Source organism: Phocoena sinus, chromosome 2, assembly GCF_008692025.1.
Source record: "Phocoena sinus isolate mPhoSin1 chromosome 2, mPhoSin1.pri, whole genome shotgun sequence".
Lineage (NCBI taxonomy): Eukaryota > Metazoa > Chordata > Mammalia > Artiodactyla > Phocoenidae > Phocoena > Phocoena sinus.
This window is the reverse complement of record NC_045764.1, coordinates 23,702,540-23,729,724: the sequence shown is the minus strand read 5'-3', so window position 1 is coordinate 23,729,724 and position 27,185 is coordinate 23,702,540. Positions and strand designations below refer to the sequence as shown.

The 27,185-nt window shown below is 39.8% G+C and overlaps 1 protein-coding gene across 1 annotated transcript in view; it reads left to right on the top strand.

Moving 5' to 3' along the window:
- The window catches only part of TAF3 (TATA-box binding protein associated factor 3), a 152,259-nt gene extending 126,109 nt beyond the window's left edge, over positions 1-26,150 (top strand). The window contains exons 4-7 of the mRNA XM_032624231.1: positions 136-218; positions 20,993-21,248; positions 24,197-24,303; positions 25,117-26,150. Coding sequence (XP_032480122.1) covers positions 136-218; positions 20,993-21,248; positions 24,197-24,303; positions 25,117-25,231 — 561 coding nt within the window. The 3' untranslated portion in view covers positions 25,232-26,150. The remainder of the gene's footprint in view (positions 1-135; positions 219-20,992; positions 21,249-24,196; positions 24,304-25,116) is intronic.
- Positions 26,151-27,185: the final 1,035 nt, after the last annotated feature.

Genomic DNA, 27,185 nt, shown 5'->3' with positions numbered 1-27,185 from the left:
TTTACATCTAGCATTTTAGGCACATTTGAAACTTAAAGGCTTATCAAGTTTGTGGAGATGAGGAAGTAGGAGAAAAGGGAGGAGGTACTTTTGTTGAAAAAAAGGTATTTGACTCTAACGTAATATCTTCAACAGATAAAAGTGGAGCCAGTGGTCCCAGCCCCAAGCCCAGTGATCCCCAGATTGACTCTCAGAGTTGGAGCTGGCCAAGACAAAATGTAAGTACAGACATTTCCACTTAGAGTGCAATAGATGGAACTTAACCTTCACTACTCTTTCCTAGTGGATTTAATTCTATAGACCTTTTCCCAGTGTGAATATATAGTAGGGTCAAGCTGTATTTTGAAAAGTCTTCATTTTCAAATTTTTATTGGTTTCTTCCTCAGAGTTAATGCTTATTGCTTTATTCAACATATAGGATCCTTTGTGTTTTGGGGTTTTTTTTTTCTGGCACTTTTTCTCTTTTGTAAAGACTAGCACAGGACATTGTTTCTGCATAGTTTGTAAGGCTCTGGTTATCTGAAAAATAAGAAACTATGTATTAAATGGACTGACTACCATGTTATGCCCAGGTGGATGTAATGTTAAACCTTTTCAAGTGTGTGTTCTCTGTCACCAGGACAAAGAATGAAAATTCTTTTCTTGCTCAGATGGCACATGGTTTTATTCTGTGCATATAAAACAAGGATACTGCCAAAGGCTTGGTGAAACAGTATATAATAGTAACTGAAGTCTGAATTGTCTGCTCTTTTTTTTTTTTTAAGAGAGAACTGGAAATGTAAACCCCATGTTTACTGTTTATTTTCTTAATTTTCACGGAATCATCGCATCCACCCACCCTTCTTCAAAGTAAATTAGTTGGCTATGTTTCTTTTATTCATTTTGAGGGTATGAATTAAGGCCTACAGTGCTATTATATGATCCTAATAGGGTAATGAAGCATTGATTTTTTTTTTTGTAAATCATGTTGAAAATCATTCTTCTAAAAATCATATTATACATCATTTAAATGAATGTTACAAGCTTAAAGTACAAGTTTACAACCTTACTTTTTACCAGTAAACCTGAAAATGGATTAGTTTACATTGCAAACAATCAAATATTATGTAGAAAATAGGCTTACAAGGCATTTAACTTTCATTCAATTTTTAGCCATAAAAATGAAAGTAGTAGCCATGAACTTATTTATTTAGTAGGTACAGTAGACAACAGGAAATTTGCTTTACATTCTCATGGTTCGTTCCATCTTAAAGTTGGTGTGTAGCGTGTATTTTATGCAGCCGCTGCTTCTGTTAGTTCTAAGTGTAATACAACGAAAAATCCCAGCGTTATTCTGATGAGAAATTTTAGTAACATCCTTCTCCCTCAACCATCAGAGGACAGAGGGCTAGTTAACAAAGAGACCCAACCAAAATAACTGTACCTACCATCTCCTTGGCAATCCTGTACTTGGGTTCACTACTCTAAAGGGAAGATGTTCTTATTTATCATTGGACAACTACTTTTCTCCTACCCGTTCATATTTATTCCAGTTTTCTCATAACTCACCATTACTTCATCTTTCCTTTCACACAGAAGTTTGGCTTGCTTATTCCTTTAGAGAAATAAGGTTTGTAAAAAGGCACTGATAATAATATTCATCTCATCTACCCTTAAGCGTCTTTCAGTTATTCTGTTGAGTAATTTCTTTTCCTCTCGATAAATCACTCATATACCTAAGATATTGGACGATGTGAGAAATAGATCCTATGACTCTGGAACAAAATGTTCAGTATTACGGAAATTATAGTACCCAGACATTCTAGACAAATTGTCCTTGAAAGTATAACTTTATGTAACATGTAAACTTTCTGACATTTAGGTAAATAACTCCCATATCATATGAATAGTCAATCACTTGACCAAAGTCAGACACGAGGAAATACTTATAATGAGCAAAGGAATAACTTAAGTGAAATATATTACATTTTCAACTTAAAAAGAGAGAGAAAAAGAGGCCCAAGTCACATAGCAATAGGATTTTATATAAAATATAAGTTAATGATAAGGGTTGTTTTTTTTTTTTAACTTGTTTGTTTTCTGTTTTTTTGTTTTAAATCTAAATCGGGGGTCAGCAAACTATGGCCGTGGGCCAGTCCATCCCACTGTCTGTTTTTTATGACTCACAAGCCAAGAATGTTTGAAAAAAAATTAAAAGAAGGATAACATTTTATGAACATGAAAATTATATGAAATTAAAAGTAATCTTTTATTGTCATAGCATAAGGATACATGGCTTATTCCTTGGCAATAATAATGGAAAAGAGATGGTAGATTTATATAAATGTGCCTTTACTTAGTTTGTATACAGCCGGGGGCGTGTAATGACGCTCTTTTGAAGTGGAATTAATGAGCAGACTCGCATTCAAATGGAGGAGTTTGAATAGTCTATGGGGAGGGGTTGTTTACTGCTAAAGAACAGGCAGAGAATAGAGTCTTTTGAAACTACAGGAAAAAGAAAAAGCTTTACAGGGTTCAAATTTTACACTCTCGTTGGAAGATCTTTAAGACAATATTTAGTTTCTAAATCTTATAAAGAAATTATGCCTTTGACCCGTGATCCAGGAAGGTGCTATGAGGTTAGATTATTTCCTCTATTCTCTATTATTGTCCCTTGAAGCCAGACAGAGGGCCCTTGTTTTCCGCTTCATTTAACGTGGATTCTAAAGGGTCTGTGGTCAGTCCAGTGCCTCCTTCTGATAGTGTTAAAACTCAGGGTGACTTTACAGGGACCTCAAATTCCTTCAGTAGGTCTCCCAGTAATGGGGACCCAGAGTTCCTGTTAGTTTGTATTGAAGATGAAACTAAAATACTAACCCTGAAGTTACAGTCTCAACATCCGTAGTTTGTGGGGGTGATATGAATGGGGAGAAACAATACATTCAAATAAATCATTAAATAACTGAGTCTGGCCCAACAGTCAAGTTTTGCCTTGATGCCGAGAAAGCAGGTAGGTTTCAGCTTGCCCAGGAGCGGCGCCTGGAGCCATATTGATCAGGATTTTGAGGTCCCGCTGGACTTGGTGACAGAGAGTATGCGTGTGATGTCCACTATGGGATGGGCAAGTGGCAGCACAGTCGCCATGTTATTTGTTATCCCAGTCTTACCATCCCTTTATTTTGAGCAAGTGTGGGAAAATTGGGCTAACTTTCAGCATTTGTTCATTTATTTATTTCTATGAAGGGTATAAATAGAGCAGAGTAACGTGAGGAAGGAAGTACCTTAGTGTGGGACTGTTTAGATAGGATTGTTGGGAAAGACATGGCAGAACATTAAATGTGTGGTTATATTTATAAAGCTCAAAATTCTGTTAAAGGAGCTTCTCATTAAAAAAGGTAACTTTAGGTATTGGTAAAGTATTAAGAAAAAAGGTCAAGGTTTGTAAAGATTTGGGGGTGAATAATGGTAGTGCTTAGGGGGTTAAGCATTCTTTCCCCCTCACATTTCTCAAATGTATCTTTAATGCTGTCATCTCCCTGGCACTGGGGGCGCAGCTCTGTCCTTTTCTCCATCTGTTCCTTGGCTCTTCCGAGGGCAGAGTGGCTCTCCCGCCAGGGAGCTTTGGTCTGGTCGGTAGGGTTACTGTATTGGAGAAGTTGGGAGCTGGTCCTGCTCTCAGGACATTGCTGCCCTTATTCAGTGAGCTCACCAGGGAGGGGATAATGAATTGGGCTCCTCCAAAAATCCAGTAAGGCTCAGTTATTGTTCCAGTTAGATACTGTATTTGATCAAGTGACACAGAATCATTTATGGTAACTTTCATGAAAACAATATCATTATCATTAATAATCCTAAATTTTCTTTTGGCTGAGAGGTCACAATAAATATTCTCTTTCACAAGTTTAATCCTTTTCCCAAAATATGCAAATTATGCTGAGATATTTTGCAATGACCACTTTACTGCTGGAAGTTACAGTTTTCTTTCTGCTAACATTTTTATCACCACAGCTATGAGTATTATAATACTCATGGTATTATGTATTTCTTATAATTCAGGAAATTCTTTCATTAATCAAACCTCTTTTAACAGAGGTGCTGAAAATTGGACGCTTTTTTTTTTCATGTAAGTAATTCAGTTTTTTTATTGCAGTTTATAGAGTTTAGTTTATGCCTGGGAGGAGGCTTCTTAATACTTGTAATTTCTAAATTATACATGCTATAAAAATGGGAGCTAAAACTTTGCTCATTAATGTTGAAAAATAATGTTCAACCTTTAAAAATGTAAAATATGTACAGGTATTCGTTGTCTCTTTTGTGATCCAAACTTTTCTGATTAACTATTTTTGATAGGACAGCCAGAAATAGAGGGTACCATGGGCAATTACAAAAATAACCATTTAAAATATTTTTAAAGAAAGTAAGCGTTTTATATTTTTATGTAGCCACATTTCTCTGAAAGACATATAATAGGTGAAATGTGTATAGTGGTGTTTTAGTGACAAGTTCTTTAGAAAAATAATAGCAAATGATTTTTATCTCACTTTCTACATTTCTTCCTACACTTAAAATGTCGTTCATTCATATGTAGACTTTTTTCCAGTCTAAACAAATTTAAGGGTGACTGAAAGAGAGAACATAAAGATACTAGAAAATACTAGGAAACCAAGGCCAAGGAGAGGAAAAAGAAGCAAATGACTGCACATCAAATATGATTATGGCTTCCTGGCAATAAGTGCAGAGTGAAATGCAGTTTTAAAAAGGAAGGTACCTCCTAGTTTCTCAGGAGAGACAAAGTTTTTGAAGACACTAAATTTGAAATTTTATTTCCATAAGGAACCAGATGGCAAGAACACCTTTTTTTTTATTTGACTGTTTCTTACACCAACCCCTGATCCAAGGATGTAACATAGACGCACACTCAGTGAAGGTGCCTCCATAAGGAGTCTTCCCTTCCCTAGTTGCAACACTTTCTCTCTGTATTAGTCAGGACTGTTGGTTGCAAGTAGCAGAAACCCTAATCAAACTAGCTCAAAGAAATTGGCTTTAGGCAAAGTGGTAACAAGGGTTCAAAAAGTGTCATTAAGACTCTGTTCACTTTCTTTTTCTCTGTCTAACCTCTGTGTGGTGGCAAAGATGGTGCAGATTGCTCTTGGCTGGTGTGGTTCTTAGTGCTCACAGGCTGAACTGCCCACCCCGCCTTTCACAGCATCTGCTGTGGGTTCCCATCTAGGAACCAGCCCCAGTGGGAGGGGGGAGAGCCCTGTTAGAAGGGGAAATGTTAGGTTCCAGAAGGAAAGAAGGACTCTCCTACCAGAATAAGGGATGAGGGGCAGGCAAAAACAATTGATATATTTTTATTTTATTTAGGGAAAGGCAATCAGATTCATATTTTTATAAAAGTATACTGAAGAGGCAGGGCAAGGAAGCTTATTGGTTAAAAAAATAGATCCTTTAGAAATAAAGTTTAAGAACATTTCAGACCATCATCCTGTCAGATTTGGAAGGCCTTTTGTTCTTCTATTTTTAATTTGTTTCCCTACAGATAAAACTGTCTGCTTTGATTTTTTTTAAAAAAAGAGAGAGAGAGAGAGAGAAAGATTGAAAAGTGTTGATAGTTTTCTTTGTTTTGCCCTGGTTAACTTGCCACTGATACTGAAACATTTCATAGGTTATTTTGCCTATATTAGAAGCTAACTAACAAGAACAGTGACCCACCCCCAAAAAAAGTAAATAAATAAGAATAAAAATCTTGAGTGACTGTATTTAAAATTTATGGCAAATGACTTATTTTTAATGCTAGTGAAAGATGGTAACATTACAAATGAAACTTCCTAGCAGCTGAACAATGAGAACACAAATTATGGGTGGTATACATTATTCTTGCTAACTTTTATACTTAGAAATTCAACAGACCCAAACCCATATATCTCAGTTATATTTCCAAGAGGAAGCAGGTGGTTAAATTTTTTCTTACTCGGGTCTTCAGCCCTTTTCTGATTTTTCCAGACTAGGATACCTTAACCTCCGTACATCACTCTCTCATTTTTGCTGAGCTAGAGTTATGATGGAATCCCCAAGTTTAATTTCTTCGTCTGGCACATGATGGCTTGTTGGTTAACACCAAAGATGCAGTGTATTCAAGAGAAGAAAATAGTATGCTGTCAGAAAAACTGGCTTTAGGTTTTGGGAAATGTTTTTACTACCCAGTAAAACAACTGGAAAGATTATAATCAAAGCATTTCCATCTTACTTGTAAACAATTACAGCAGTCCTTACACGGATGCCACATTACAAGACTGGGGAAAATTTACTGGATTACATTCTAATGCAATTAGAGCTAATTTTGTTCTTTAAATGAATAAAAGGTCAGCTAGTAAATCTAGCTTATCTTGAGTCCAGACTTCAATAAATTGTTTTATTTAATTTGTTGTAAAAGATCTTATCCTTAATGGGTCTAGGTCTTATTAGTTCACTTAGGTTTTAAAATATTTATGACCACCTTTTTAGATATGATTTGAATGATAGTTGGAAAGTTTCTCCCTGCAGTGTTATCAAGGCCCAAGATCACTAATTGAGTGAATATAGGAAGGTACTTAAGATTTGTTATCTAGACAAAGCTGGTGCGGACTTCCAGAATTTAAATGTTCTTCAGCCTGTGACAGGCAGAGGTAATTTAGCTATATCATGGTAACCTTTTGGATACTATCTGACTATAATTTCCCCTAAAGATCAAACTACTCACACTTCTAGTGTTTAAAGAGAATGTACACCTACTGATGAGAACACTCTTGCTCTTACTGACAGCAACATAGGAAATTTAGATTCTTTGCATTCCGTCGCCCCGTCTTTTTGGGGTGTCGCGTTCAGATACTCAACGTAGAAGCTTGAGAGGTGTAGTGTGATGCTTCTTCCTTCCTGTTGCCACTCCAGCCTTTGTAGCTCGTGAGATGGAAATTTGTGTCACTGCCCGACCTCTGTGATTGAGAACAGGGGTCCCCAACCCCCAGGCCGCGGACCGGTACCAGTCCATGGCCTGTTAGGAGCTGGGCCGCACAGCAGGAGGTGAGCGACGGGCGAGTGAGTGAAGCCCCATCTGCCACCCCCCGTCGCTTGAACCGGCCCCCTCAACCCGCCCCCCACCCCCCATCTCTGGAAAAATTGTCTTCCGCAAAACCAGCCCCTGGTGCCAAAAAGGTTGGGAACCGCTCATTTAGAATATTGCAGCCTTTTTCAAATGTGGCTGCCGTAGTCTGAACACATGGGTTGGGTTGAGGGACATGTCACCGTGGGGACTGACTAGCCGCGTTACCCCATTTGGATTTACTCTTCTGGGTTCCAGAGCTGCATCTGTCCTCATGGCTTGTCCTCCAGGGTCCAGCAAGGAGCCCAGCATCCCTCCTGATCTTCAGGACCAGCTCCTTCTCCATCCCCGCCTTTCCTGACCCCACCCTCTCCCCCCCACCCCGGAAGTTCTTTCCCTTCCTTATCTCTTCTCCTCTGTATCTTTCTCTCCTTCCTTCTGGTATCTTCCCTTCAGCCTCGGGTTCTACCATCCTAAACCTTCCCACCTTCACCAGCCTCCCCCTCTAGATGAGGGAAAGGCCATGTAACTTCCTCTTTTCATTCTCGCTCCTCAAAGCATATTCCTTGTATGTACTTTGCTCCAATGTTTTTTTCTAGCTTTGTTCCTAAACTCCCTATGCTCTGGTTTCTGCCCTGGAGACTTTCCTGAAGCTTCTCATTAAGATGATTAAATGCATCCCAAGGCGGTGCTGCGGGCCTGTGACTTCATCCTTCCTGCTTCTCAGATACCGTCGTTCCCACCAAGCCCTTTATGAAACTCTCTGTTCTTGGTACTACGTGCATCTGATTCTCTTTCTCCATCGTTGCTTGTATCTTTCTTTGATCACTTTTTCTTTCTCTTCTTGCCCTTGGCCTACTACTCCCTAAAGTTTCTTTTTCACTCTTTTCAAAATTAGGTGATGATGATTCCCAAATCTTTACTTCCAGCTCAGATTTCTCACCAAAATGCAGACTAATCTGCCCAGTTACCTGTTAGTCTGGAAAGACCAGAGGCACCTCAAACATGGCCTTTCCAAATTGAATACACCATTATTTCCCCAACCTTGTACTCCTTATGCTTTTTATTTGTTGATGATGAGATCAGAGCCTCCATTTTCAAGCTGCCTTAGTTTCTAGAGTAACTTGAAATTAGACAAATACACTCTAGCTGGGAGAATTGGGAGATTTTATTTATGTCATATCACCAGATGGGACATCTGAAAATTAAGACATGAATGTCTCCCAGCTCCAAAAGTGTTGTTTTGAACAAAACTTAAGGAAAGAGAAAGACCCTTTCCTGTGAGGTCTCCTTTGAATGTCACCTGAACTCTTATACCTCCCAGTCACCGTCTTCAAATTTGGGTCCTTCCTCCTTGTCTAGACTCAAGTAGTCATCAGCACCAGAGGAGGAAAGATGTTGATGCCTACTCACAGGCCTCTGGAACTGCCCCCGCCCCCCCAACACCAGGCAAAGATGCCTTTGGCTTGGAAACACAAATGCCCTTAGCTACTGGAGCTATTTTGCCTCCTAGAGAGAATAACAGATTTTTCAGTTTTCCACTTTTCAAATCAAGTACCCAGCGCCGATCACCCTACACCCATCTGAGCTCTAAGCTCTACCCTCTAACTGTAAAAGCTCCCGCATCACAGAAACCCAAGGCAGGGGGATACCTCCCTCCCTTACTCCCAACCCCTCACCCACCCGACAACCAACCAGTCCCCAGCCCCTCCCTGCCTTACCGACAATATTTGTCAATTCCTTACCCTCTTCTCCTTTCCTGCTGCCTCTCAGAACTGTTCTCCATACTTATTCCCTCCAGAGCAATCTGTCCAGAACGCTTATGCTTTATACGTTGTGGCGCTTCCAAACTGCTTGCGGTTTCCCATGCAGAACAGGATGCTTTGCATCTTCATTCCTTTTCTCAGGTTGTCCCATCCACCTCAAATGCCTCCACCCCCCTGCCTCTTCATGGGAGTCACTCGTCTTCATCTTTTAAAACTGTCCGTTGTCATTAGGGAAAGTGATCACAGCCCACCTTCCCACCCCTACCCCAGGCTAGCCATCCTTCTTCCAAGTGCCCAGAATACACTGTTTTCATCCAAATTGTTCAACTTCGTATGCTTTATCGATCTACCTTTATGTGACTGTCTTCCCCCGTTTCTTGGAAATTGAGGGTGTGCCCCATTCACCTTGAACCCAGCCACCCAAGGGTAGGAGACGTAGTAGATGGGTGATAAATATTTGCTGAGATGGATTCACGGACTGAAACAGTCTCTCATCTGTTGAACCATAGCACTGATTTTCACTCTGTTTGAACAAGCTTTCATACTTTTGAAGTGGCATCAAAATAAAGTTTAATTGAGTTACTTTTCCAGAATGGCTGTAACATTAGGAGTTGGTTTTATCAAGTAAAAACCCCTTAAGTGGGCCTGTGAGCCATGGCCGCTGAGCCTGCGCGTCCGGAGCCTGTGCTCTGCAACGGGAGAGGCCACAACAGTGAGAAAAAAAAAAAAACCCTTAAGTAAGAAGGCTGAAGGGGATAGAGGAAGCTTACTCTTGGCCCTGGAGTACAATGGGAAGGCTACGTTTGGTCTTGAAATCTTCTGTCAGAGATTGCTTCTCCTTCCTAAACTGTGACTCTTTGAATTCTGCCTAACTTTAGAGGTCCTTTGAATAATAAGAGGATGCTGAAAATAAGTTGCTTAAAGGAATTGGAAGATCCTACAGATGGAGTGACTACGTTTCCAAATGTGTTTTATTAAATAATGTAAAGTTGGTCATTCTGTAGTCTATGTAAAAGGGAAATGTGGATTTTTTTAAAGACTTGCATTATCTATCTAGTAACAGATGCACCTCTCATATACTCTGGATAGATGGAAAATGACACCCCTCAATATGAATCTACTTTTCTTTGAATCTGGGAGTAGCTTTTCTCCCAGAGCACACTCACTGATTGCCCATCTTTGGCTCTCTATGCCGTATGTACTTAGGATTTTAATCAATTACTTCTGCTTCTTTAGTCCACAAAGGTGAAAAAACATATATGTGTGTGTATACATCTCTGTGTACATCACATGCTATAAGTATATATATATATTTTTTTCCATGCTATTTACTGAGGAAGATAAAAATTCATGTAAAGCATGGTGATTTTTGGTGAGGACACAGCAGCTATTATCAAATTTTAATATATTTTGAAGTAGTAGTGTTGGGTTTTCCAAGCATGACTTCAGTAATAACTGAATATTATAACACTACAGTGAGATACAAATCTTAATCACAATCCTGTTCATTTTTCAGGTTCACTGAATATCATCTTACTGCTTTTAATGTTTTCAGATAACTGGGATGTTATTTAATCCTAAAATGAATGAATGAATGAGTGAAGGTTTATCTTATATGGTTAACTTGCAACTTTAGCATATGTTCATGTAAAAGCATCTCATCCTTCTCTGTAGACTCCAGGCTCAGAGAGTATTAAAAGTGAAGTTTCGGGGCTTCCCTGGTGGCGCAGTTGTTGAGAGTCCGCCTGCCAATGCAGGGGACACGGGTTCGTGCCCCGGTCCGGGAAGATCCCACATGCCGTGGAGCGGCTGGGCCCGTGAGCCATGGCCGCTGAGCCTGCGCGTCCGGAGCCTGTGCTCCGCAACGGGAGAGGCCACAACAGTGAGAGGCCTGCGTATAGCAAAAAAAAAAAAAGTGAAGTTTCATCAGTGTTGAATGTTCAGTTTCATTTGGTTTTGCTTTTTGCTACTAAATGTACCCTTTCTTTGCTGGAGAGAAGCAGAAGCTTTTCTAAAATCACAAAATCTTTTAGAAGTGCTGACTCCAGGGAATTTGGTTTTTGAAAAGAACCCTGACAGTTCTCTAGACAACACCCTCATGGTTTTACATTTTTTAAAAGTTGTTTTGCATTTGAAAAATACTAATTTTGATTATATACATAGTAAAACTGGGTCGAAGGAGATACACTTGTGCAAATGGTAAATTTGAATCAGGTGTCGGTTCTTCTCTCAGGAACGTAGATGTAAACAATCATAATAGAGGTAGAAAGTGTTCAAGTCTATAAGAGATACATCTCAGATGATACAGAAGTTCAAGGTGATTGCTTCCAGCAAGGAAGGATCAGAAAAGACTTGGGTGGAGCAGAGTCTGAGGAGGTCCAAAGTGCTGACCTCCTAAAGTCACCTGAAATAATTCTGTGTGTGTGGTTGTGTCACCAACAAGATATGCATTGAGGTTCCTTCCTTTCCATTTATTTTTGACTTGTAGGCAATTTTATAAATTTAATTTTCTGAATATGTAAGACATTTACTTGCCCCCAAAGTTGAAACTATGTAATATGTTCAGAGATGTCTTGCTTTCCGCCCTTTCCCTCTACCTTTATCCTCCTCGACCTATAGCTTACCATCTTTATTTCTTTTCTTAAATTATCCTTTTGTATATCTGTTTGCAAAAATGAAGAAGTATGCGTTATTTATTATTTATCTAAGTATTCATGCCCTTTTAGGGTATTTTACAGAGTTTGAACATTTGACAATAGAAGTCTAATCATTTGGGTATCTTCTTTGGAAATGAAGATTCTACAGTGGCTATATTTTCCTCTAATTACTTCATGCAATCTGTTTCATTTTTCAAATAGGTCATGCCTGAATTAAAAGACAAAATGTTTGCTACTTGGTATGTACTTGGGCTATGACAAGATAAGATGATGTAAATATTCAAGAGGCAAGCCATGAGCTTGAGGAATTAAATCCATTTACAGTTATGTGCTAATTATATGAATGCTGAAAGTCGAGCTGTGAGGATCAAGAAGAATAAGGATAATGATTGATTTGAAGAATCAACATAGCACTGATTCTCATAATTGTCTTTGTTATTTGTTCCTTTTGATCACATGTGAAATATGAAAATGACTGTGTTACACTTTGGCATTTTAAGTACCGATGCTCTAAAATATAATTTCTCCTAAATTCTGAATTTTTGTTTATGTACCTAAATGCGACAAATTAAATACTTGGTATATTAATTTTATATTCCCACATATAACAAATGACCCCAAAACTTAGCAGCTAAAGCAATAAACGTGCTACTTCCTAGTTTCCCGTGGGTCAGGAATTCGGGTGGTCCTGACTCCAGTCTCCGTCAGGCTGCTGCCCAGGGCTTCAGTCACTGGAAGGCCTCACCAGGGCTGGAGAATGCACTGCGGGCTCACACATGGCTGTTGGCAGGAGGCCTCAGTTACTGGTCACATGGGTCTCATCCTAAGGCAGCTGCAGTGTCCTCATGACTTAGCTTCTGAGTTCCGCAGAGCAACTGATCCAAAAGAGAGCAAGGCAGAAGCTGCAGTGTCTCTTATGACCTAGCTCGGATGTCACACACAGTTGTTTTCATGATATCCTGTTAGCTGTCCAAGTCAGAGCCCACCCAGGCTGCGAGGACACTCCACCAGGGTGGGAGGAGGCTGCCGGACATGCTTGGGCTTAGTATTTCCGGGACTTTTACAAGAAAAGTAAGAGAGCAAAACTGTGATGTTTTAGATAACCACAAACACAATGATCCGGTTTTATAGTAATATATAGTGAAATCTTGGTTTACAATACAACATGGGAATCTGTTTCATGTGTATCTCAAAAGGTGCATGGTATTTCTGAGATTGATCAAAGTTCTAAATCTGAAGAAGAAAATCAAGTTGTGGCTTGAATGTGTGTGTGTGTGTGTGTGTGTGTGTGTGTGTGTGTGTACGTATATATATATATTTTTTTAATCAAAGTGGGTTTTCTCCCAGACATCAAAGAACTTCCCTGTTGAGAAGTTTATATAACATTCATGGAGGTGCTTACAGTAGTCTTTACCTATGGCATCGTTTTGTCACCATTTAAAAATGGCTGTTGGCTTTTGAGGCAAGTAAGTGAGCCACGTGAGGGAACTTTTGAACTTTGTGCAGCTCAGTAGCCAGTCATACGGACTTTGATAACTTTGATGGCCGGCTTCACAGTGTTTGCACACAATCGCTGACTAATGAGGATCATTAAACTCCCCATGTAGACGTATCCAAATGGTGTTTGCCTCTAACCTCCGAGCCTCTGTGTGGCTGGAGAGGTGAGGACGGGCCCTTTGTTGACTTGTCAAGCTGTTGAGTTTGCATTACAGGCCAGGCAGCGCATGACCCACTCTATTTATTTCAGTGTTTTGTGCTGGGGAAACAGGTAAAGAAATCCTGCCAAAAATCCTCCTTCTGCATGTTTTTATGAATAACACCAGTGTTTATAGCAGCTAGAGCCCTCTGATCAAATCCTCCAAAAGATGTAATGTTAGCAGCATGGAGCCATTGTGGGACCCAGCTGTGGGCGGTGTTGGTTACTCTGAAGACATTGCTAATTCAACAGAGAGCTCTGGAGGAGAGCTTACTATTGCAGTTAAAGAGGAGGGAAAGTGCCACTAACGGAAAGAAGTACAGAGAAAGTGCTGTTTAGAAGTAGGAAACAATAAAGATCGGTGGTGGAGGCCAATAGGAACCCAAAATTATTTTTACAATGATCATATTAGGTTGAGTAATGATAGCTTATCTCACAAGTGATGAGAAATTATATCATGTGATACTGTTTATGTATTTTTTCTGTAATGTTCAAAAGTAAAGAGATAATAAAAGAATTGTTCTCAAAACTGTGCCTCCAGTTACCACAAAAGCAACTGAGCAGCTAGAATCAAATAACTTTCAAACTCTGTGAATTTTCTGGTGAAATTCAAGAGAGTTGGGAAAGACAAGTCACTTTAGAGCCCATATAATACCAACCTAACCTCTTGGAAGCAGAAAATTAGGACGTGTTTTGTCTCATCAACACTGAGTTACCCACTTATATTTTTTTTCCTTTTGCTACTCAGAAAATTTGAATGAGAAATATAAGTATATAAATCAATACATAGCAAATTTAAAGGGGAAATTTAATTGAACTGGAGGAATATTTGGCACTTTGGAAGGATTACCTTTATTATGAGTTATTTTCATTAAAAGACCATTTCTCTGAGTTGAAAAATAAGATTTGTACAAGTAGGTATTTCTGAGATTTCAGGTACTGCCCCGTAAATTGATCAACAGTCTGTTTACATCCATTGGCTGCACTGCTAATGCTAAACCATCTTCATGGGCACCATTCACAGACCTTGTAGGAAAGGGAAAAATCTAAGAAGAATGGAGAATGAAACGGGATTGAGAACGAGTCAGGCAAGGCAAATAATATTCATTATGGGTTTGGTATAGCTTAAAACAACTTAAAAGCATTTCACATAAAATAATGAAACCTTCATGATGTGTTTGTATCTTGCATTGGTGTCGTGATCATTCTTGGTCTAAGAATGAGTACACAGATGAGGAATTAGAATCCATGTTGGCAAATAGAAATCTCAGTGGTCTTGGGACTCATTAAGTAGTGTGGAAGGAAGGTGGGCAGGAAGGAAAGAATAGAGGAAACTGACCTATTTTTAAATATTTTAAACAGGCAAAAAATATTCAAAAGTAAAATAATTATTCTATAGGAGCATTCTTCCTGTAATATTAGGCATTAAACATATTAAAGTTGATGAATATGTATCAAGACACTGTGTCTAATACTGCAGATAATTCAAAGACAAGTAAGATAGTACATACCTTACTCCTAAGGAACATACCACCTAATGTGAGTGATAAAGACAGATATGCACACAGTTAGGATACAAAGCAGCCATGGATATTGTACATTTTTGAGAAGGCCCAAGACTGTTATTTCAAAGAAAATACCTGAGAGCGTTTGTTATAGATGATAAAATTCAAGCTTTTATGTGAAAGTTAGAATTTTGGAAAACATATCATTGCAAATTGACAGCTCAACAATTTAAGAAGTTTTTGATGAGATGATGGTAACACCAACAAATACGATTTTTTTAATATTATATAATGTATAAATATTTGAAAGATCTGCATAATTCAGTGAACCAATATTCCAGCTCACCAGTGCATGATGTTATAAAATCATGCATTGGTAAAATATCTATTCAAAGTGCCAGACAGATCAATGGACTTTAATATAACAGAGTATGAAAAGCTTATTGATGTGGCTTTAGATTGCACATTGCAACTAACTTGTAGGAAACTGCCACTTCCTTTTCATTTAAAAAAATGCTACCTGTTAACGTGTAACGGGTTTGTTATTGTTATCTTTAAATGAACTCTTCTAATTATTTTTAAATTTCTCAGTTTCAATTTTTAATATGGTAAGTATTGGCAGATATACTGCACATAAACAAAAGTTCTTTATGTTTCTCACTAATTTTTAGATTGTAAAGGGATCCTAGGACCAAAAACTTTGGGAATTGCTACTTTAGAATTTCTTTTAGTAAGGGTCCACTGGTGGCAAATTCTCAGATTTTGCTTGCCAGAAAATGTCTTTATTTCATCCTATTCCTTTTTTTTTTTTTTTTTTTTTTTTTTTTTTGCTGTACGAGGGCCTTTCACTGTTGTGGCCTCTCCTGTTGCGGAGCACAGGCTCCGGACGCGCAGGCTCAGCGGCCATGGCTCACAGGCCCAGCTGCTCCGTGGCATGTGGGGTCTTCCCGGACTGGGGCACGAACCTGTATCCCCTGCATTGGCAGGCGGACTCTCAACCACTGTGCCACCAGGGAAGCCCCTCATCCTATTCTTGAAAGATGATTTTGAAGACAAAATTTATTTGCCTTTAGCATATTGAAGATGTTATTCCACTGTCTTCTAGATTTTAGCATTGCTGTTGAGAAATCAGCTGTCACCTGTTTCCTCTTTGAAAGTAATTGTCCTTTTTTCCTTTGGGCTCTTTTCAGACTTTTCTCTTTGCCTGTGATATTTTATCTTTTCACTCTGATGTGTGTATGTATAGATTTCTTTTTATTTATCTTGCCTGGGATTTGTTGGGCTTCTTAAGTCTGTGGATTAGTATCTTTCATCAGTTCTGTAAAAGTCAGATATTCTATGTTAACATTTTACCTCAGTTTCATTCTCTTTCTAGAATTTAGATTAAACAGTACTAATTAGACCTTTTTATTGTATTTTCTTTGCCACTCCAGGCTACATTCTACATAATTTCTTCTGTTCTATTCAGTTTATACTTCTCCCATCCACTGAGTTTTAAATTTCAGTTACTGTACTTTCCATTTCTATAAGGTCTGTTTGGATCTTTTCAAATCTGCTAGATAACTCTGTGTAACCTCCTATTACTTACAGATAATTTCCAGTTTTGCCTTTTATTTTTTTAAACACTGTAAGCAGAGTTGTTTTGTAGTTGATAATTGTAGTACCTGCGGTCTTTATGGGTCTCTTTATACTGTCTGTTATTTCTTCTGGTTCTCCCTGTTGCAGCCTTGCTTCCTTATATGTTTATCTTTGATTCTGTGCTGCTTTTTTCCTTAAATAATTGTCTGTATTAATAATATGAAGCCTAGATTTTAAGTTACTTCCTTTCAAGATGATTAGTGCTGGGTACCTAGGTGCATTACAAGTCCAAATTACTTTAAATATGTTGTCCTGGACCACCAGAGTTGAGAATTCATGAGATCTGATTCATTCTTACCTAATTGGTATAGCCTGTTGGGAGTCCTTAATGTGGGGAGGGAGTTCTATTAGACTTTCCACTTTGACAGGTCCTGGGCTCTGAAACCTGTCCCCTGTATCAAAACCAAAGATCCAATTCGCCTTATACAAATGCCCTCAGAGTGAAACATCTGTGTTCTACTTAACTCTCTGGGTTCCTGCTTTTCCTTTAGTTTTGGTTCCAGCACCCTTATTTTATTTTATTTTATTGTTAATATCTTTATTGGAGTATAATTGCTTTACAATGTTATGTTAGTTTCCATTGTACAACAAAGTGAATCAGCTATAAGTATACATATATCCCCATATCTACTCCCTCTTGAGCTTCCCTTCCATTCTCCCTATCCCACCCCTCTAGGTGGTCACAAAGCATCGAGCTGATTTCCCGGTGCTATGCAGCAGCTTCCCACTAGCCATCCATTTTACATTTGGTAGTGTATATATGTCAGTGCTACTCTCTCACTTCGTCCCAGCTTCCCCTTCCCTGCCTGTGTCCTCAAGTCCATTCTATACATCTGCATCTTTATTCCTTCCCTGCCACTAGGTTCATCAGTACCATTTTTTCAGATTCCATATATGTGCATTAGCATACGCCAGCACCCATATTTTAAACCATTATGGGAAACTGCCTCCCAGAACAGTGTTTTTAAATTTTAGTCTGACCATAAGAATAAGGAGTTGCTTGCCCTATGGATATAAATGCCATAGTAATAACTTGGACCTCTCATCTTACATGTAAGGCAAACCTCACTCAGTAAGCACAGAGAGCAGAGTGTAGTTGTTAAGATCACGGGTTCTGAAATCAGGCTGCCTGGGTTTAAATCCTGGCTCTGTCTGTGAACTTGCGCAAGGTACTTAATCTCTGTGCCTTGGTTTCTTCCTCTACAAAAGGAAGATAATATCAGCACTTGTTACTTCATTTGGTTGTTATGAGGGTCAAGTGAGATAGGCAAGTAAACATTCAGCAGGTGCCGGCATGCACTTGGATTTCCAGCACTCACAACAGCTGGGAACTTGGTTACTACTGGATCAATATTCACTATGAATTACATTAAGCATCTATTGAGTGTCTCCTGGACAAACAGCCCATGTTAAATTCTCTTGGTCTTTGGCTACATTCGAGTTAGGAAGGTGATCACACTCACGTGAAACAAGTGGAGAGCAAGTAACAGCACTATTTATTTGCTTGTATAATGATGGAATTTTTGAAATACTGTTTTGTAGTCTTCTGATCAGAATAGCAAAGAATTGGTGCTTTGTAGGGGAGGTGTTTTTCTAAACAAGAACTTTGAGAAAGAGGCCCTGTGTGGATTGGTCATGACAATGCTGAGCATGACATGAGCAGTGGCCATGACACTTCACATTTGTACATAGTTCTTGACGTGTTCCTCCCTATTCAGGTTCTCACCATAGCCCTCACGGGCAGCTATCTTTATTTATACTTTGTTGATCAGAAAAGCAAGGTCTAGGAAGGTCAGTGTGGGATGGTAGGAAGAGGTAGGTCAATGCAGCCTATTTTAGAGAACAGCTCCGGATTCCTAATAAAGGTGAAACTTTATGTCTAGGAATATAGCCCAGGGAGATTCATCACCATATTTACAAGTTAACATGTCACATTTACAAGGTGATACATACAGTCAGTAGGGCAATGGGCAAAAACCCTTTGACTTATTCATACTATGGAATACTATATAGTAATTAAAATAATATATACCGATAAATCAAGAGCATAAAACTAAGTGGGCAACTAGTAAACAAATAAGTTCTAGGGATCTGATACACAGCATGGAGATGATAGTCAACAATACTGTATTAACAAATGTCAAGGTTGCAGGAGACTAGATCCAAACAATTCCCTTCAAAAAAAGAAATGATAATTACATGGTGTGATAAAGGTATTATTAGCTAAGGCCACTGCAGTAATCATTTTGCAGTTTACAAATGTGTCAAGCCAACACATTGTGCAAACTTACACAATGTTGATTATATCTCAGTTACAAAAAAAAACTAGGTGAGGAAAGCTAGTTGCAAACAATAAATATAGTGTGAATTGTTTATATACTTGAAACACATAAAACAGTGGTATGATATGCATTGTTTAAGGGTATCTGCAAAGGCAGAAAAAGTTCAAAGAACAAAAATTTAGAAACACAGCTCCCGGCTGGAGGACAGTGGTTCCTTCTGGAGGAGGGAGGGAGGGAGACCAGAAGCAAATATGTTTTCTCTAAACTTGAGATGATATCCTTTTTTCCCCTCAAATAAAGGCACTTTGTAAAAAGAAGAGTTTTGGGATGAAATAGACCTCGGTTCTAAGCCTGCCACCCATTTACCCAAATTCCTTTCTCTCTCTAATCCTGTTTCCTCATCTATAAAACGGGGTCACTATAACTTCTTTGAAGTTGTTGTGAGGACTAGATGAGGTGATATATGGAAAGCACCTAGCATAACATCAGCTGCTTAGAGGCGCACAGTAACTAGTACTTTTATTTTTTTATTTTTTATTTTTTTTAACATCTTTATTGGAGTATAATTGCTTTACAATGGTATGTTAGTTTCTGCTTTATAACAAAGTGAATCAGCTATACATATACATATATCCCCATATCTCTTCCCTCTTGCATCTCCCTGCCTCCCACCCTCTCTATCCCACCCCTCCAGGTGGTCACAGAGCACCGAGCTGATCTCCCGGTGCTATGTGGCTGCTTCCCACTAGCTATCTGTTTTACATTTGGTAGTGTATATATGTCAGTGCCACTCTCTCACTTTGTTGCAGCTTACGGTAACTTCCCCCACCCCATATCCTCAAGTCTGTTCTCTAGTAGGTCTGCGTCTTTATTCCTATCTTGCCCCTAGTTTCTTCATGACCTTTTTTTTTTTTTAGATTCCATATATATGTGTCAGCATACGGTATTTGTTTTTATCTTTCTGACTCTGTATGACAGACTCTAGGTCCATCCACCTCACTACAAATAACTCAATTTCGTTTCTTTTTATGGCTGAGTAATATTCCGTTGTATATATGTGCCACATCTTCTTTATCCATTCATCTGTCAATGGGCACTTAGGTTGCTTCCATGTCCTGGCTATTGTAAATAGAGCTGCAGTGAACATTGTGGTACATGACTCTTTTTGAATTATGGTTTTCTCAGGGTATATGCCCAGTAGTGGGATTGCTGGGTCGTATGGTAGTTCTATTTTTAGTTTTTTAAGGAACCTCCATACTGTTCTCCATAGTGACTGTATCAATTTACATTCCCACCAACAGTGCAAGAGGGTTCCCTTTTCTCCACACCCTCTCCAGCATTTGTTGTTTGTAGATTATTTGATGATGGCCATTCTGACTGGTGTGAGGTGATCCCTCATTGTAGTTTTGATTTGCATTTCTCTAATGATTAGTGATGTTGACCACCCTTTCATGTGTTTGTTGGCAATCTGTATATCTTCTTTGGAGAAATGTCTATTTAGGTCTTCTGCCCATTTTTGGATTGGGTTCTTTGTTTTTTTGATATTGAGCTGCATGAGCTGCTTATAAATTTTGGAGATTAATCCTTTGTCAGTTGCTTCATTTGCAAATATTTTCTCCCATTCTGAGGGTTGTCTTTTCGTCTTGTTTATGGGTTCCTTTGCTGTGCAAAAGCTTTTAAGTTTCATTAGGTCCCATTTGTTTATTTTTGGTTTTATTTCCATTTCTCTAGGAAGTGGGTCAAAAAGGATCTTGCTGTGATTTATGTCATAGAGTGTTCTGCCTGTGTTTTCCTCTAAGTTTGATAGTGTCTGGCCTTACATTCAGGTCTTTAATCCATTTTGAGTTTATTTTTGTGTGAGGTATTAGGGAGTGTTCTGATTTCATTCTTTTACATGTAGCTGTCCAGTTTTCCCAGCACCACTTATTGAAGAGGCTGTCTTTTCTCCATTGTATATTCTTGCCTCCTTTAACTTTTACTTTTAAACGACTTACCCCAGGTCACATGCCGGCCTGTGGAAGACGTAGGGTTTGAACTCAGATATCCTGGCTCTGAGCCTAGTTCTTCTTCCCCGGCATGGGTTCTGTGGGTAAGACAGTGTTAATGAAGAGACAGAGGAGCGCGCAGCTCTAATCACGACTTGGCGACCTCACCAGGGAAGGAGCTGGAGCCTCACCCCCCGCTGCCTGACATCTCGGCCAGCCATGACCGAGCAAGTGGAGAAGCAGGTTGCGGAAGGGCCTTAACCCTGAGCTCCATCGCTCTCTGGACTCTCCAAAAAGTCTTTTGCTGCTAGAAGAACCAAGTGATTGTGCGATCATGTTTTTAGCTACCTGGCTTGACTCAACTATGTGTTTTGACTTTTCCTTTTCTCTCTTTTGTTGACAGTGTCATCAGCAAAGTGGTCCCAGCCCCCGAGGCTAAGCCGGCACCTTCTCTGAACAGACCCAAGACGCCGCCGCCCATGCCGGCCCCCGCCCCTGTCCCCGTGCACGTCAGCCCCGCCCCCGTGCCTTTGCCCCTTCTGGCCCCGGCCAGCACGCCCCTCACCGGGATGCCCGCTCCGGCCCCCGCAGCCTCGGGATCTGCCAGTTCTAAAGCCCCCGTCCGGAGTGTGGTCACGGAGACGGTCAGCACTTACGTGGTGCGCTACTTTCTATTTTTTGGAGTATTTAAGAAACAGCCACTTAAGAGCTCACTCCTTCCTCATGAAAATGTTTTCAATTAAAAATGCAGTGTCAGATGAATCATTATTGAACTTCAGAGGCAATTCTTTATGACTGGAAAGGCATTTTCATTGCACTTTCAAGCTTTCAGCTGAAAAGTATTTTAGGATGTTTGCATATTTAGTCTCCATAAATAATGTCAGAGCATTGTTTTGGAAGATGACTATGTACCTACACAGCACAATCAGTGTATAAGTATAGAGGTGAGTAGTGATAGCTAAACCCCTCATTGACTTTCTTGATCAAGCAGTGATTCACTTAAGAGTATAATTTGTGTGATATACACACGTCTGATGGGCCAGCTGCTCTCTCTGGGCAGCAGCACTAATTATAGTAACTCATTGGCTAAGGTCCAGAACATACCAGGGCCTGCAGAGTGAATGGAAATGAACTTTTAGACACAGAGCTTCCTGAGTCCAAGCCTGTCTTCAGGTGGAAAAACTCACCTTGATGAATGAGTTCGCACGGTTGTCATGGAACCGTTTTTACATGTTCTCCCCATACTTACTAGTACCAGATCTTACTCAAGCCCTGAATTCAATCAAGTAATAAAGCGCTTACATAAATATGTTCTTTGAGCTCTGTAGAGTGACACATAAACAGGCGACGAAAAGATATCAGGCACACAGAGGTCCTAGCTGAGCTGACACAGCCGAGATCACCAAGTATGTGGACTGAGATCTGTCAGCCTAGTGGCGGTTCGGGTCCTTCTGAATAGATGGGACTGGAGGGTGGCGGGGTCAGACTCCTGCTGTTGTTGTTATAAATCGTGCAAGTATTACATCTCTAAAGGCATTTGGGAAGGAAATTTCAATGAATCATTAAGTATTTGAGGCACTATAATGATACGAAGGATAAGAAGAAAATCTCAAAAATCTTCAGAGAGGATATAAAGACATGAAATATTAACAGGAAGAAAAATATTGGCCATTCAAGACAAAAATAGAAGACGTGATACAAAAATCTGTGATCGTCAAATCAGTCCATTCAAGGACCAGTTGCCACAGGTGTTTAATTGAGGCCGCATCACCCCAAGATGGGTTAATCGGGGAGGAGTTTACACTTAATCTCCTCGGCCTCCATTTCTTCAGGTGTAATTAGGGGGTTGATAGACTAGGTGGTCACTGATTTCTGATTCTCCAGTGGATTTCTGAGTTAACTCCCTGGTGATGGGTCAGATTTGCATAGGCAACATGGATGAAAAGCGTTCTGTCTCCTCAGAGACACTTTGTAGACAGAAGACAAAATGTGTGAATTGAAGGAAAGACACAGGCTATACAGCAAAAGGGCTGATTTTGTCACTGCCCAATCTGTGACATTGGAACTGTCACTGACATTCCCTTAGCTCCAGTCTCCCCATTTCTAACCTAGCCAAGCGTTGTTTTAGGATGATGAAACCAAGTAAGACATTTGAAAGAACTTAGTAAACCGTGAAGGGCTGGGCGTTAGTTATTATGGGTGCTGTGGCAGATTTCTCATGTCACAGGGTCACGGCCTCCTAATTTCAAGAAAGGTCAGCCAGCAGCAGGACTGGCCATGCATGTCAGCTTCAGGGCCCAGGGCGCTGGGCCAGCCTTCGCCCCAGACAGCTGGCACGTGCTAACTGGTGGTCTCTCCCCTTAAAACTAGAGAGGACCGAGTCAGGGCTGTAGCTGCCCACAGATTTGTTTAGGAAGCCTTCACATCAGCATCCTCTGCCTCTGTAGAGACTGTTTTGAGAATGGTCAGCCTTAAAATAGTGCATCAGTGGAATGAAATACCTCTGCCCCCCGTATACCCATCACACACACAGAAAGCCATCTCTCCTGCACATCTAGTCAGTGTTGTATTTTAAAGTACCAGAAGAGACTATAGCTTGCAAAATAAACTGAATGAAATTATATGCTGTGTGATTGGAAAAACTTTAGAAAATTATCATTCCTGGTTTTGAATGGCCGTCATAGAATTGTTTCTTCCAAATCGGTCTTGTTCATGTGGAACTTGAGGAAGTTGTTCAGTTAGGGATGCTTCTTATTTGGAACTGCTAAGTTAAGTAAAGCAAAGTTCAGAGCACAGCATTATTTGTTGCAAAATAACATGAAAATGTGTGGCTCTTTGGCCTCCCGCGCGTCCCTTATTTCATTTGCCCTTTAGTTGATTGTACTTTACTGAAAATGTCATAAAGGGAATGGAAAGTTACTTAGTAACAACTCTTTTATATCCTTGATCTTATCAGCTAGTTCAGGAGAAGGGTTTGGCTAATAAGTAATAAGGCGATACATGCACATTGGCCGTATTTATTAATTCCAGGCCTGTGAATGCGATGGAGGAAACAACATTGAGTTGAGCTCAATAGCTTTCAAAAATATTTGTCATTACTTCCATGAAAACCCTAGTCATTCAGGATGTGTGTGTTTACAGTATTTCTTTAGATAAAAGTGGCTGTAGGTCATATTGCTTACAGAAATGATTATAAAATGCTTTGTTTTTATGACTTACAAAAGAGAGTTTAAAATATTCATTAGAAATGTCTTGGGAGTTCCCTGGTGGCCTAGTGGTTAGGATTCTGGGCCTTCACTGCCGGGCCCTGGGTTCAATCCCTGGTCGGGAACTGGGATCCTGCAAGCCGAGGGCCAAAAAAAAGAAAAAGCAATGTCTTATCATTGAACACTTAGTAGCCATTTGCTTTTTCAGGTGATCCCAGGATAGTGATGACCATGATCACAGCTTTACTAAATTGTTAACTACTGGGTTTTTTGTTTCTGTTTTTAGTTTAATCTGTCTGTGTATTAGCTTCACAGTGTGAAGTAATGATCCTTATTGTGCCCTTTTTTGGATACTTCCTCCTCAAAGCATCTCTGTTTTGCTCCCTCCCCTGCAACCCCAGATCCGAGACGAATGGGGGAACCAGATCTGGATCTGTCCCGGCTGCAACAAGCCCGATGACGGGAGCCCCATGATTGGCTGTGATGATTGTGACGACTGGTACCACTGGTGAGTCCCCATCGTGGCCCTGGGGGGAGGGGCTCTGCACACGGGGTGTGGGGGTGCCTCTGGCCCGTCCTGGCTTTTCTTCCAGGGCAGTTCCTCTCCGGAGAGCAGTGTACGGAGCAGAATCACTGCCAAGAGAAAGGCGTTCATGTGAATTGCAAAAATCACGAGTCTTTGGACTATCATTATTCAGCCTAAATTCCAAATGTGTTGCTTAGCTTATGTATCCTCCTGCTTTAACAAAGGAAAAGGAGCTAGAGGGGGTTCCCTTTCCTTTCTTGCCAGTCGTTTTCTGTAGCAGCTGCAGTGCTTGATGGCAACGCTAAGGGAACCCCCGTAAACGTGTCACACAGTGCAGAAGTGAAGGGACAGCTTGTGTGGTTTCTGTGCCTCTTCAGCGCCCCCCCAAAACCGAAGAAACACCATCGAAATGCATGCAAACAGCCTTCCCGTTTTATCTTGAAAATATCAGATATAAAAAGATAGGAGTCCACTTAGTCACGTGCTATATGATATCTCTGAGATAAAAACAAAGCCGTGGCTCAGAAGCATTAGACTGTTTCTGGCTGAAAGGATGAATGAGCTAATTAATTTCTCCAGCGGGGCCTGGAGAGGGGCTTTGTGTAAGGCGATCACCCACACGCCCAGCAGTAGCGCAGCATCCGTCAGAGCTATGTGACTTGGATTTCTGGTAAATACACCACAGACTTAGGCCATTATTTAATGACTTGAAATTCTTCAAAAACACAGGAAAAGAATGTGTGGATAAATAAAGCTTGTTTGTCTGAAGCCTTTTCTTCCTTGGTAACCATGCAGGCCCTGCGTCGGAATAATGGCTGCGCCCCCAGAAGAGATGGAGTGGTTCTGTCCCAAGTGTGCCAACAAAAAGAAGGATAAAAAGCACAAAAAGAGGAAGCACCGGGCGCACTGACACCCCGGGGACCCCTGTCCTGACGCCTCGGGGGAGGTGCTGTGACCCCGCCTCCATGTCACCTCCCACCACGTACCTGCAGGTTATGAACCTCGCAAGACTGAGGACAGAAACACACCACCCACAGGGATTTTCCTTCTGGAACACCCCGGCCCGGGGCCACATGGTCGTGACCGAAGGAAAGCTCACGTGGAGGCGGGCACCGGGGCCACCTTGCCTCCGTTTTCTATTACCAGTGACAAGTATTACTAATAAAAAGACCATAATCTTCCCTTTCGATTTTCTTGATTCTCTCCAGGGCCTTTTCCTTAAGGTGTTAGATGAGAAGTGGCTTGTGGCCTGCCTTGACCGTGACCGAGGGTGACGTTGGTAGTCTGTCTGCGCCTCCAGCCTCCTTCCCTCTCTAGTGAGATAATCATTATCACATAAAAGAAAACTCCAGGTGGAGTGTCGGTAAATATTTTTGTGATGAAAAATATATGAAGCTTCCCCTCCCTCCCTGTTTTTAGTACTAACATGTAAAATGTTCAGGCTTTTTGTGAAATACCTTATATTTTTTAAGAAAAAGGTTTCTATCATGTCCTGTTGGCTTTTGTGCAAATTATTTTTGTTGACTCTCACCTATTTTCTTTCTCTGTTGCCTCCCAACTCTGCCCATTTCTCTAAACTGCTGGTGTTCTTCTCACAGCTTATCCATTTCATCAACTTGTATAAAAACTCTTCGGACCAGGAGATCTCCCCTAATGTAAATAATAAATATTTATGAAGTAGTTATTTTAAAAAAATTTTTATCGTGTTTAATTCTGGCTTTCTCTGAAATCTGCTGTGATTTCAGCCATGTCTGTAATTACTGCTGTACATAAGCAAAGAAGGCTAGAAAAAAAGAGCCATGCGTAGTTCAAAGTTACCTACCTTGAGCTGAACCCATGCAGTACCCAAAACACTGGGGGAAAGGACCCGAGCAGTTGGAAGGAAAACAAGGCAATTTAAATCTGTGGCTTATGATTTGAAATTGTTTTGTTATCTCTTGTTTCTGTAAATTTCTTTGACTTCCTTTTGTTTCAAAGGACATGTAGATTCCCTGAAAGTTAAAAAAAAAAAAAAAGAAATATATATATATATATATATACATATATATATATATATATATATATATATATATATACTGTAGCATTTTGTGTTTATATTGTTTTATTTCTGCAAATCTGTTCATTGATATTGTGGTTTAAGGCTGAAATGAAGTATATTATGAAATTTTTTTTAAAGAAAACTCATCAAATTTCAGGGTATCACAAAACTTTATTATATTACTATACTGCCCACTATTTATTATATGTTATAGATGTCTGAGAGATAAACCAAATATTTTATTTTTAATGTAAAACATCAAATTTAATTTTATTAGCATATTTTAGCAACTTTGGAATAAATATGGACTTTTACTTGATTTTGAAGTAATCCCAACTTGGGCCAGTGTAATGGATATCTTGAATACTAGAATATGGGCTTTGAACCTAATACAAATATATTAATAGAAATTGTGATTTTTTAAATGCCAAGTAAATTGATATTAGTGTATGAATCATATTTTAAAACATATTATGTGGTTAGAGAAATGAGGCTTTCTGCCATGAATGTTAAATTGCAAATCAGTGGAAATGGAGTCACCCTTTCAAGACTGCAGTATTTCATTGCCCTCCTTGTTCTAGAAGTCAGAGTCTTTCTATCCCTACAAAGAAACAAAGCATCTATGTTGAGACACGTGTTTTTTGTTCTATTAATTTGAGATCATCCTAAATACTTTATACAATATTTTCACATGCACAAATCTACCCATTAGTGCTTTTTGGAGAGGGATGGGGGTGGGGAAGTGCAAAATAAAGATTATTGGCTATTTCATAGTTTGCTTTTCCATTTTCTTTATTTAGGATTTAGTTCCTCGAGGCATGGTCAG